Below are 13,326 nucleotides of genomic sequence, written 5' to 3'. Positions count from 1 at the left end.
AACCCACTATGCATTGCGGTTGAGGTTACGGCAGACAATCAGCGCTGTGATTGGCGACGGTGTTGGCTACGCTGTGCTTGGCTGCCCGTAATAAATACAGGTAGGCACTCGTCAAGGCGGCCACATGTCCCTAGTTGTCACATAGCCAAAGATTGGCTATGTGACAACAGCAAGCTCACAACATTGCGAGCTTGATAAGATAGGATAAGGTCTAACTACGAGGGGACTAAGGAGAAGAGAGGCATGGATGAGAGAGAGTGGTACCTGGAAGCAGGGCAAAAAGCCAGGGCTCTGACACAGTTGTCGTGGGCCTGGAAACAACGATAGGGCAGGAAGGTGAGGGAGCGGTCTGGCTCGCGCATACGCATAAAAGACGATTTGGATGACAAGTTCCACAGGCCTACTAATCCTACAGAGAGAGAGAGACAGAAAGATGTTATACACACTATTGTTATATATACAGTATACTGTATGCACAAACAGAAACAGAAACTGAACATTTTAACAGCTTTTTGAAAACTACACATTTTGTTACATAATTGCCGATACTGAGTCGTCAAAGAAGTCAAATAATTGCCAATATATCAGCCTAACCGATACACCAGTCTGGTTCTAATTGTTATCCTGATCGCAAAATGTTGACTAGCAATACAAAATTGGGAGCTAGTAATAATACAGTGTGCAAACTAATTGTAATTAGTATGCATTGTATTTGAACACTCATACACCAATGAAACAAATTACCATCAACTATTGTGTAAAACACTGTTAACAAGTACTATACTGCAAACATCTGAAAGCAAATAGAGGCATTAATGTCCTAACCACTTTAACCCTGTTAACAACCCATTTTGGGAGGGAACCCCTTTTGGTATTAGCATTATGTTATGCTTTAGCTATTGAAAAATAGCAGATCTACAAGCTTATAGCGCGGCACCGAGTGGCACGCTACGAACTTGTAGGTCTGCTATTTTTGAAAAATCTAAGAACGACTGACATAGAAACATAGCTTTTTCAGAAAACTGTCTCAGGTAAAAATGGGTTAACCGGGGTCCTCCAGGGGTCTGTACTCGGTCCCTGACTCCCCTCCTTTTTACTCTACACCAAACCTCTCATTCTCAGAATATGGACGCTACGGTTTGTGTGGTTACAGCACTAAAAGCTTAATTCCCACACATTCAATTAATGCGTAAATGCACAGGAGGATTTTAAGTAGTACACAGAACAGAACTTTGACTTGACTACTACTTAGGTTGTTCAGTCAATCTATAATGCACCACTTCATACCGTCATAGAAGCCCAGAGCCACGACGCTGTGGTCTTTCATCGCTGACCAGTCCATAGATAGAACTTGTCCACTCATTTCATTGTGTGGAGCTCTGAAGGAACCCAACTTCAGAGTTATCACACCCTTTGCCTGGAAGAGAGGAATGGGAGATGCTTTAATAAGAAGGTGCAATGGGAAACACAGCAAGATGCTACACAAACACACACACACACACACACACACACACACACACAAACACACGCGCGCGCGCGCGCGCAAGACAGGTGTAATTTATGCAATTTACAATTTAGGCATTTAGCAGATGCTCTTAATCCAGAGCGATTTACATTAAGCAAGAACAAAAAGGTATAGGAGCGTACCTTGAATATAGGGGGAACTTGACTGGATTCTTCTGTTGAAAGAAACAACAAATCCTTTTCTCTCAGTATAGCAGCATATACAGTATATTATACAGTATGTCTCATAGGACATACAAGACAACAGCTGAAAGTCAAGGTGGCCTATCGTACTATCGTAGCATCAACCACCAATTCTCTGAACAGCTTCCACTGTTCCACGGCTACCATCGGACATTGAACACGGTCTGCCCTCTCCTCCATCAAGCAGCCCAATGAAAAACACCATCTACTAAATTCACCCCACTTGGAGGATGCTCTTCAGCTTCCTGTTGTGAGGCCGACCACCAGTCTCTACTCCTCCATCCCATCTAGAAGGCCATGGCTGCCTTCCAATTCTAGCCAAGGCTGGGATGACTGACAGACAGGGAATGTGTAGTGTGGGGTTGGTGGGCGGGGCTTCGGGGATAGGGGGCCATAAGGCGTGTGGGGTTGGTGGGTGGGGCTTCGGGGATAGGGGGCCATAAGGCGTGTGGGGTTGGTGGGTGGGGCTTCAGGGATAGGGGGCCATAAGGCGTGTGGGGTTGGTGGGCGGGGCTTCGGGGATAGGGGGCCATAAGGCGTGTGGGGTTGGTGGGTGGGGCTTCGGGGATAGGGGGCCATAAGGCGTGTGGGGTTGGTGGGTGGGGCTTCGGGGATAGGGGGCCATAAGGCGTGTGGGGTTGGTGGGCGGGGCTTCGGGGATAGGGGGCCATAAGGCGTGTGGGGTTGGTGGGTGGGGCTTCAGGGATAGGGGGCCATAAGGCGTGTGGGGTTGGTGGGCGGGGCTTCGGGGATAGGGGGCCATAAGGCGTGTGGGGTTGGTGGGCGGGGCTTCGGGGATAGGGGGCCATAAGGCGTGTGGGGTTGGTGGGCGGGGCTTCGGGGATAGGGGGCCATAAGGCGTGTGGGGTTGGTGGGCGGGGCTTCGGGGATAGGGGGCCATAAGGCGTGTGGGGTTGGTGGGCGGGGCTTCGGGGATAGGGGGCCATAAGGCGTGTGGGGTTGGTGGGCGGGGCTTCGGGGATAGGGGGCCATAAGGCGTGTGGGGTTGGTGGGTGGGGCTTCGGGGATAGGGGGCCATAAGGCGTGTGGGGTTGGTGGGCGGGGCTTCGGGGATAGGGGGCCATAAGGCGTCAGCTACTACGCCTAAAATGCATGCCTTCCAAAGCCAAGCTACTGTCTCAGCGATGGATCTTCTTTGTCATTTCAATTACAGATCCTTGTCTCTTTGTCTGATGGGAAACCACACCATAATTTATCAATTTTTTTCTATGCTGCTGAGCTGCTCTGATCTCTGTTTTGTCCCCACCACCCAATCCCCTCATCCATGTATCCGCCTCCCATTTGCTATTTCACACTCAGTCAGTCATTGGCGCTGGCGGGCAAAAAGCAATTCAGAAGTGACCTGTCACAAATGGGTATTGCCCAGTCAGAAGGACGCGCCCATCGTGAGCCCGATTTACACGCGGATGTGACGTGTTGTGAGCTTGTAGGTCTGCTATTGTCATCGCGTGATGCTGCGTGCAATGGAGCATAAATTAGGCTTCATGGCACGCCCGCGGCCTGACCTTCCCTATTTGACCCTGAATGACCCTCTTAGTGCCATGTCTTCAAGCGCAGATGACTTTCAATCACTGGGGAGTCGGATAAGTCACCGTCCTTAGGGTGTTGCAGACACCAAAACATCAGTACCGCGTACTCACCAACCAAACCTTGACTCCACCTCTCGCCTCTGTTCACCACACTGAGGTCCTTTTTCACCCCTCACCCAATAACATGGATAAAACATTCTGAGTGGAACAGTTTAAATATGAAATTGAACTGAAACGCGCACCATTCGAAAACATATTCAATGCGCCTCCCTGTCCCGACTCCCTCCAAAAAGCATACAAGTTGGTGTGAGTAGATAGTACTGTAACTAAATACCGTTAATACAATACACAAAGGTGGGTTTGCATGAAAAAGTGTGATAATGTTTCAGGGCCCCAGTCTAAAAGCAGAGGAAGAGAGGAATATTGTGTTATTTAACAACTTTTTTGAGCGGGAACCCCTTTTGGTGTTTTAAACATTATGTTATAATTTAGCTATTGAAAAATAGCAGATCTACAAGCTCATAGCGCGCCGTGAATGTGCCTCAAATCTTTCCGAAAATTGTCATTATTTAGAAGACTTTTTTTTTCCCGACGTCAGTCCTGAATGGATTAATGGTCAACATAGTATTACAGCTCCCATTGTGAAATCAGCCAAGCGCCGCCACACAGTGTTAAGTGCCCTCTAACCTTTCAAAATCACTGGAGGGAAGCCTCTCCCCACCACCACCACTGGAGGGAAGCCTCTCCCCTCCACCACCACCACCTCTCCCCGCCACCACTGGAGGGAAGCCTCTCCCCGCCACCACTGGAGGGAAGCCTCTCCCCACCACCACCACTGGAGGGAAGCCTCTCCCCAACACCACCACTGGAGGGAAGCCTCTCCCCACCACCACTGGAGGGAAGCCTCTCCCCACCACCACTGGAGGGAAGCCTCTCCCCACCACCACCACCACCACTGGAGGGAAGCCTCTCCCCACCACCACCACCACTGGAGGGAAGCCTCTCCCCCACCACTGGAGGGAAGCCTCTCCCCTCCACCACCACTGGAGGGAAGCCTCTCCCCACCACCACTGAGGGAAGCCTCTCCCCACCACCACCACCACCACTGAGGGAAGCCTCTCCCCTCCACCACCACTGGAGGGAAGCCTCTCCCCACCACCACTGAGGGAAGCCTCTCCCCACCACCACTGAGGGAAGCCTCTCCCCACCACCACCACTGGAGGGAAGCCTCTCCCCTCCACCACCACTGGAGGGAAGCCTCTCCCCACCACCACTGAGGGAAGCCTCTCCCCACCACCACCACTGGAGGGAAGCCTCTCCCCTCCACCACCACTGGAGGGAAGCCTCTCCCCACCACCACTGAGGAAAGCCTCTCCCCACCACCACCACTGGAGGGAAGCCTCTCCCCACCACCACTGGAGGGAAGCCTCTCCCCACCACCACTGAGGGAAGCCTCTCCCCACCACCACCACTGAGGAAAGCCTCTCCCCACCACCACCACTGAGGAAAGCCTCTCCCCACCACCACCACTGAGGAAAGCCTCTCCCCACCACCACCACTGAGGAAAGCCTCTCCCCACCACCACCACTGAGGGAAGCCTCTCCCCACCACCACCACTGAGGAAAGCCTCTCCCCACCACCACCACCACCACCACTGAGGGAAGCCTCTCCCCACCACCACCACCACTGGAGGGGAGCCTCTCCTCACCACGGCTGCCCGCCTTGAAACACTCACTGTGAATGTGGAGACAATGAGCCGTGACCAGAAATAAAATGGAAATCAAAGGCTATGGAGAGTTGGTGAAGCAACAGAAATACAGCACAAGCATTCATGCTGTGTGACCGCCTAATGTTTCAACTGGCAATCCAAACCAGAATATAATGTACATGTATAATGTCCGTCCTGATGGCAGATGCTTTGAGTGTGAAAGACTAAAACGACTTCTGATGCAGTGATGTGCAGCTCTGGAACATTGGTCTGGTTTCCAGGCTACAGTAGTTCTTGCCTCCCTCCTTTTTTGCCTCTACACCAAAAATAGCCAATCTGCTATTTATGATTTATGCCAAATGTTTTGTGGCCAATATGACAGGATTAGGAAACCTATGGATTAATGTGGTTAAAAAAAGATTATTAAAAGAAGATATTGACTGACTGGCTGATAGATAGGGATAAAAAAAAAACAGCCCTGTCATTCTGTCCCTGACAGAGTGGCAATGGCACAAAGGCATGACTTTTTTCAGGCAGTAAAAGCCACAGGCTGCCCATAGTGAGAGAATAAAAGCACACCGCAAATCACCAACATCAACAGAGCCCAGAGCAGACAGCCTGTAAATCGTGGGGACCATGAATGAATGACAGTCATAGGGTGTGAGATTATGGAAAATATCCAACACTGTGAATCAGCACTAGTGAAATATCGTCCTTATCTCCTGAAGGAACCCCCACTGTGTGTGTGTGTGTGTGTGTGTGTGTGTGTGTGTGTGTGTGTGTGTGTGTGTGTGTGCACGTGCATGCGTGTGAGAGAGAGAGAGAGAGAGAGAGAGAGAGAGAGAGAGAGAGAGAGAGAGAGAGAGTTGGCATTTGGTTTTGGCATTTATTGCCATCAAGACGTGTTTGTTGTGTATCAAATGAGAGACCCTTTCATCAAGCATCATCTATAACTAATAACTATATTTTTAAGTGAAAAACATGCCTGCAATATTTTGACATGGCAAAGTATAAATTAAGGCTTAGTTAACAGGCAAAGACAGACTAACAGAGGAATACAGTACACACATGCAGATGGCCAGAATGACTTAACATGACACTCGCTAGACACAAACAGGGTCTTGTGTATGATGGATGGTGCAGATAACAGAGACATTAATCTCATTAATAACAGTCTTCATCACCAAGCCCCAGAGGCTGATGGTGTTCATGTCTCATTATGATAGACTGGACCACAGAGACCATCGCCTGAGCCGTCCAATGTTAGCTGTACTGTATGTACACTACAGTACATGCACAGACTCTGTGCCACTGGGTGAGAGAAAATAGTCAACCTATGTTGATCTATTGTTGTGAGCTTGTAGATCTGATACTTTCACTATTTTTATGGTGTGTCTGTTTATCTGTCTGTGAGTGTCTGTCCGGAGATAATCTTACAAACCACTGGACCAATAAGCAAAAGCTTTTGTATGCCCACTGCCAGTATTTATTTTTCACGTCCGTTTTATACTACTGAATTATTATGGAACTTTACTTTTATAATGGAAGTCAAAGGGGCTACTGTACGATCACACTTAACTGAACCTTTAGAGTAATTTTTCACAGATACATCATAGAATAGATGACTTCATGGATGACTGATCATCACAGGCTGGTCACATGAACTTTGAACGTTTTTCTTTCTCCACATCATAATTCATATATTTAGCGTTATACCTAAATCATAATTCATGAAGAGCACAAGGGGTAGTCTGGGCTAGAGGGGCATATTCTGGGCTAGCCCAGATTATACCCTGGGGTATAAAACAGGCTAGGCATACTGTAGTTTGGCCGGGGGTATATTCTGGGCTGTTGCACCTGCATAAACCCAGTAGAGAACATAAGACTGTAAAAAATATGGACAAAGCGTTCCCTGGGTCTAACATGGACGTAAAATGAAGCCTGTAATTCCTTGCACTGTAAGTCGCCATATTTCTAGATCCGTTTGGGCCCAGCTGGCCATTGGCTGGCTCCGTTTGGGCCCAGCTGGCCATTGGCTGGCCCAGACAACAAGGCGGGACTTCCCCCCTTACTCTTCGTTGGTTTTTATTTTGGATGAACGGGGGGTGGCTCCCGTTCATAGACTGTAACGGTAGCCACGCCCCTCAGAACATAAGCAACTTTATGGTCATTTGTTTTAAATAAATGGGACCATAATTTTCCAAAAAGAATATTATGACATGAGAAATTAGACTTTAAACTAGTGACTGGAAGCAGAAAGTATTCATGACCATGTTTATTAAGGTAATACAGTCTAGGTGAAGTTGGGTCCAAATACATGGGCCTCTATGGAGCTATGGGTTTTTTTGGGCCCAATGACAGCGCCACAACAGGCCATTATATGAACTTTCAGGAAGTCCCAATTTCCTTAAGCTAAATTCCAATACCCAAAATCTCGGACACTCGCTCACTCCCACTCGGTCACTCGGGGTCATTCCAGCGTGACCCGGAAATGGTTAACGTTCCGATTGTTAAAGCGCTCCATCGAGGAGGAGAGGAGAGTCGAGTGGAGGAGCCGAGTGAGCTCTCCGAGACCGCATAGAGCGAGTGTACATCAGGTGCAGGCTCGGTGGGGTATTTTGTCTCCTCGCAGCGGATTTCCGCATCACGTGTACATGTTTTTTTTCCTTCTCCAGTGACATAAGTCCGCCTCCTCCACATGTGGCACAGAAAACACTGATGAAACCCGATACTGTGCACCCCCCCATCTACTAGCTGCCGGCCGGCTGACTGGCTGAAGTCGCCGACCCAACGGCCAACACACACATGCACGCACTGTTCAACTGTTTGTTGAAGAGACACATTTTCGCTGAATGAATAGAGCTTCAGAATGATAAAGTAGCCTATCTAGCCTACTTATGTGAAAGTGAAAGGACCACAACAAGCCACTGGCTTTATTGCGTTGTGTGATATAAGCATAATAAAAGTAGGATATATAAATTAGGCCGGCTATATTGTGCGCACCTCAAAAGCTATAGTTAATTTATCTCTGTGCATGCCTGAATGCACAGACTGCTATGAATGACGGTGACAAAAATGAAAAATGTATTTATTTATATGTGGACTGAACTGAATATGTAAGTCAGAGAGACTATACCTAATTCCTGTTATAGTGTCCGTTATTTGCAAAGACCGCGGAGGAGGACTGACTGTCGGAGGAGGGGGGGGTGATTTATACGTGTGCGCATCCTGGCGCTTATTCACTATTTCAGGAATAAATAGCCTTGCCTTGCACATGTTACCAATACATACACATTGGCCTCGGACCCTCGGTTACATGTACAAAATGATGAATTGTCTATTCTGCACTGTACGGCTCTGTTCGGACTTTGGAGTTCCAGTGATCCAGCTGTGTGACACCACTTTTGCTTTGGCCACGTATGTTTTCCCATGCCAATAAAGCCCTTTGAATTGAATTGAATTGATACACGTCATTAGTGATCGCGGATTGTGCCGTCGCTTTGAAATGACAGCGTAGTACATTCCGATTCCAGAGGAAAATTCGACCACCACTCTGTCCTCGCATAGAATCCTCTCCTCCTCCTCTCCTCCTCGCTGGGGGCGGAGCCGAGGAGCGAGTGGAGGACGCGAGGAGAGTGAGCGAGTGTGAAAGTTGCGGTATTGGAATTTAGCTTTAGTGTCTTCACGAAATATCTGTCTGACTTCCCCCCTGGTAGAGAACCACTAAATTAGACAACAGACACAACTGGTAACGTTGGCAAACACTGCCCCCTACTGAGGAAACCCACAAACTACAACCTGATGCAACTCCAAATAGTGGCAAGATATCTTCAAGAGTTGGAGAGTAACCCCCGAAACAGTAAATAATGTTTTATTATCCTCCACATAATCGCACAATGATACAGTGATAACTGGACTATTCAGTTTGTGGTTGCCAGCCACCATAGTTACGCCGTCAATTATCAGAGTTATTCGACACCGTTTGTCTGGAGGTTGAGTTACATTCGATTTCAACTCCCAAGTCTTACCCGAGTTGGCTGGCTCTTTGCCAGCAAGTAGAGCTTGTGGGTGGGGCAGGCTGTAGATGGTCACAACGCCAGTGGAGGTAGCTGCTGCCAGCAGACCAAGTCTTGGCAGGTATGGAGCCTGACAGAAGGAGAGGAGCGAATAACAATTACCTTTTTGTCAGGAAACGGCCAATCTACAAGCTCACAATACGTCACAATTAAATGTGGCACATTGTGACGTGGCTATTTTAGACAAAGAGATTTCCTTCATTGTATAACAAAAATGAAAACATATTGTACAGAATCCCTGCTTCACAAATTCTAAACAAGTTACTCGTCATTTACATGTCCAGTACACCACATATTCAACCTAGGCTCAAAGTCTTGCTAATTTAATCAGCACCCTTTCATTTTATTATTTTTAGGGATGCCAGGGTTATTGTGTTTAGGATAAATAATATTTAAAAGGGTAGAGAGAACCAGTAAAATAGAAATTAGATGGCATGCACACCAACGGACTGAGCCACTCTGCACTCTGACACCTGCATGGGGAGTGTCTGTCCCCAGGATGAAAGTGTCTCCAGAATTGTTTTTTTTAAACAATGCTGACATCTGCAATATTAAAATGTTTCTCTGGGTATGAGCGCGCTGCTTGTGTGTGAGTGATGAAGCTCATGTCTCCTACCTTCCTGGGGTAGGTGGGCAGCTCCCACGCTCCCGCAGGGCACCACTTGAGTTGCCAGATGAAACCTTTGTCCTGGGCCAAACCATACACTAGAGATGGGCGTGAGGTTGGACTGGGAAAAGATGGATTTGATAAGAGCAGGGGGAAAAGGTGGTTTAAGTCTTATTCTTTTAGCCTAAATGTCTGACTGTACTTTCTGACCAATACAATATTCAATCAATGTGATTTCTTTTTGTAAGAAAATGCCAAAAATGTTAAAGCTCTATATTCTGATATCATAACAGAACTTTTCTCACCATCTCTCCAGTTTTTCAGTAGACAGAAATTGACTATCAAGTCAGCTTCAATTTCATAGTGTTCCAGTTCCTAATTTGTCTGCTTTTTTTATTTGTTTAATCACTTAGTTCCAAATTTTACTTCTTTAGTCTGTACTCTGTATCCTGTATGAGTTCTCTCTACTGATGGGATAAAATTGGTATGCCGATCTGAAAATCTATTTTCTAATTACTAAAGAGCTGGAGAGATGGAGATACCCCTGTCAACAGTATAACGGAGAGAAAGGAAAAAGCATGCAGCATGGGACCAATCTGAACCTGTGATGTTGTGTACGTATGTTATCTGCATCAGTTGCCCCTTACCTACTACCATACTCCAGCTTGCTGAGATCCCACAGTTGAATGAGGCCAGGCCCAGGGTACTTCTTGCTGGAACAATGCTGGTCGTCCATGCCTCTGTGGCAGGCTAGGGCTACGTACTGGTTTTCATTGGAGCCGTCCGGACATGGACACCATTCCATAGCCCAGACTGGCCCTCCAGTAAACATGAGTGTGTCCCAGCGCTCTGGGTGCGTGTCCACAGCCTCAAACCTGGAAGGGATTCAAAGAAACAGGCAGCTGATTTTTTTGTGTTCAAACCAGTCCAGTCGGCGCCACTATATAATTGCACCTGGATCCTCCACCAGGATGTTTTAATTTAAACTATGCATGTCAAAATGTACTGGAAGGAATTGCATAATGGGGATGGGACCTTTAATAATTCTAGATAGGACTTGATATTTATAGTGTATATACAGTAATCCAGATTATTATAAGAAAAACACATTGAGGGAAACACTGTGGAACTACACTAAATAATAACTATAGCAGCTGATTGTCCCAACCTGTTGAGATTTCGTAGAGGGGTCTCCGCCTTGGTCAGACCTTCTCGGGAGATCTTGAAAGCAGCAGACTGCATCTCCTGGGGCAGATACTCCTCCAAATCACTGAAGAACACACAGATCGGAAGGATTGTTTAATAATGAACTTTGACACGCGCTTCTATGGTTGTGCAGTCACTACTGATGCCTCAGGGTCCAGTAGCCGGCCTTTAGCCGCTAGCTGGCCAATGGTATATCTCTAGTCTAAAGTCTTCAATGTGACTGTCTCTCACCAGTAACCATTCAGTGAGACATTATTACTAGTAATATTAGATTTTGTATAAAAGAGGGACTAACCTTTGTGGAACAATGCTCCAGTCATTCATGGAGGGTATCCAGTTTGGGAAGACCCAGCTGCTTTGATGTTTCTCTCTGCTAGAAACGGACCAAACACACACAGTTACATCAAGCATAGTAATGCACACAGTCAACGGCACAGGGACCATGCAAATGAAAACATGTGAAAAAAGTGGCAAGGCTACTACTTACAACTTCTGGTTGGCCTGTGTGCTTTCCCAGCAAGGCAGCAGCATGTTGTTAGGAAGTCCATTGGACGCAGTGCCATGCAGTCTGCCCTGATTTATCTGCACAGAAAGGAGAACCCCCACAAAGACAGAAGATCCTTCCATGATTCTGTTGCATGAGTACCTGTACTAAAGACACTGGTCACTTCTACTTTTGCATTTGTCTCATTATTATTTTATTTTTGTGTTTTTGTATTTGCGCTACACATTATTTTAAGTAATATGGACTGCATTTGGTATTTATTTTAGTTTTTGCACTAATAGAAGACTAATAGAATAGAAGTATTGCCTCACTCTGCTGTGCACAAATTACAGTAAACTTGAATTGAATTAAATTGAATTCAATTGTATTAAACAACAGCTTGAAGAAGAAGTTTGTATATTTTCCCATTTTAATTTTAATTTTAGAATTGTATGCCTTTTTTATTGATAGGGCAGTAGGCTGAGGAAATGGGGAGAGAGATGGGGGGTGACACGCATCAGCTAGGTGCCCAGACTGATCGCCTAGCCGCCCAGGCCTATTTCTCCTCTTTCTAACATGCTCTTTCCTGGCTGCCTTCACCTTGCAATTATTGTACAAAAGAAAAGAGACTGGCATTCGTATGGCATGTTGGAAATGGTTCAGTCTGTGTTTTTGTTCTCACATGTTGATAGAGGGAACAAAGATAGTACTCACAATATTCCTGTTGATGCGATGTTGTGCATGGGATTCAACCGCTGGCTCCAAGTCAGACTCAAGTTCCCCTTCTGAGTATTCCTCCTCGTCTTCTGCATCTTCGCCACTGCCTCCCGGTAGAAAGTCCTCATCTCCATCTGATGCCTCAATGTCACAGCGCTTCCTCTTTCTACCCTTAACCCATCCTGTAAACACATGTTAAGGGTACAGTATTGCTACAACACTGCTGAAATGATCCACATTTCAAATACAAATAAAAAAATAAAATCAAAAGAAAAGAGTGAAAACTGTAAGTAAGGGACCATCTCTACCATTTTAGCACTGACTTTTAAATTAACACTCCAGATTTGGCCGTGTAGATCCTGGACAAGAGAGACTAGTATGTTCCTCTGCCTTGTGCCATTTAAAAGAATACCTGTCCAGTTTTGTGGTAAATTTAGCACTAAAGAGTATTCTTCCATAAAATAAAGGTTTTGGTATTTAATACATTATCTGCATAAAATAGGTGTACAGTGTGGGCATAGCATGTGTAATCTTGAATCTAACATTTTTACAGGCCTTTTTTTTTTACAGCACTGCATACAGTATGAACCCTTTATTAGGCTGTTAGCCACAGGATTGTGGCCATACCTCTGCGTTTAGGAGCATTCCACCCTGGATCAGGCTCAGAGATTGGGCTGGAGGCACCACTCTGGGATCTCTGCTGAGCTTCCAAGTCATTGCTGGGACCGCCTAGCACCTCTTTTGCCAAGGAGTGGAGGTACTTCAATGCCCTATAGAAGAACGAGATGCCATTAGAAGCCAGTTACATTTGAACTGCATAAGCAATGTGCCCTTTCAGAACCCCTGTGTCTGTGATGATGTCGGCTTGTCACATGGGGGATCTTCCATATACCTTCCCTGACCAGGACCGGCAGCTGTCCACTCTCTCTCTCTCCTCTCCTCCTCTCTCATCAGTGATGCTGTCAATTTCATACTTCTGGCTCCATCAAAAAACAAAAGAACAATATAAATGTCCCATCTAATACATATTTTAAAGTTTTAAGGTCCTTGCTGACTGCTGCGTTTTTTCTTTCGGGCGAAAGAAATGCCCGGAAAATGCCGGGAGAACGCAGCAGTCTGCAAGGACCTTAACACTTTAAAATATGTGTCCGATGGAATGCTAGATGAGGCCAGCTGTAGGTTCCAAGAGTGGCTTACAAGAGAAGAGGCTCTGGTATTGTCTTTTCCTGTACTGATGATGTCAGTAAGGCGGAGTTGGCAGCAGAAAGGGT

At 46.6% G+C, this 13,326-nt stretch overlaps 1 protein-coding gene across 3 annotated transcripts in view; it reads right to left on the bottom strand.

Annotated features, from left to right (window-relative positions):
* The window catches only part of gtf3c2 (general transcription factor IIIC, polypeptide 2, beta), a 30,138-nt gene that overhangs the window by 13,310 nt on the left and 3,502 nt on the right, over positions 1-13,326 (bottom strand). For all 3 annotated transcript variants that reach the window (XM_083789711.1, XM_083789712.1, XM_083789713.1), the window contains exons 5-15: positions 12,683-12,825; positions 12,053-12,237; positions 11,342-11,436; positions 11,150-11,227; positions 10,817-10,918; positions 10,296-10,523; positions 9,658-9,769; positions 8,994-9,111; positions 1,648-1,679; positions 1,288-1,417; positions 265-409 (exon numbers count right to left, since the gene is read on the bottom strand). In XM_083789711.1, the coding sequence (XP_083645837.1) occupies positions 265-409; positions 1,288-1,417; positions 1,648-1,679; positions 8,994-9,111; positions 9,658-9,769; positions 10,296-10,523; positions 10,817-10,918; positions 11,150-11,227; positions 11,342-11,436; positions 12,053-12,237; positions 12,683-12,825 (1,368 nt within the window). The remainder of the gene's footprint in view (positions 1-264; positions 410-1,287; positions 1,418-1,647; positions 1,680-8,993; positions 9,112-9,657; positions 9,770-10,295; positions 10,524-10,816; positions 10,919-11,149; positions 11,228-11,341; positions 11,437-12,052; positions 12,238-12,682; positions 12,826-13,326) is intronic.

Source organism: Protomyctophum parallelum (assembly GCF_964188405.1).
Source record: "Protomyctophum parallelum genome assembly, chromosome: 19".
NCBI classification, from domain to species: Eukaryota; Metazoa; Chordata; class Actinopteri; order Myctophiformes; family Myctophidae; genus Protomyctophum; species Protomyctophum parallelum.
This window is presented reverse-complemented; position numbering and strand designations above follow the sequence as displayed.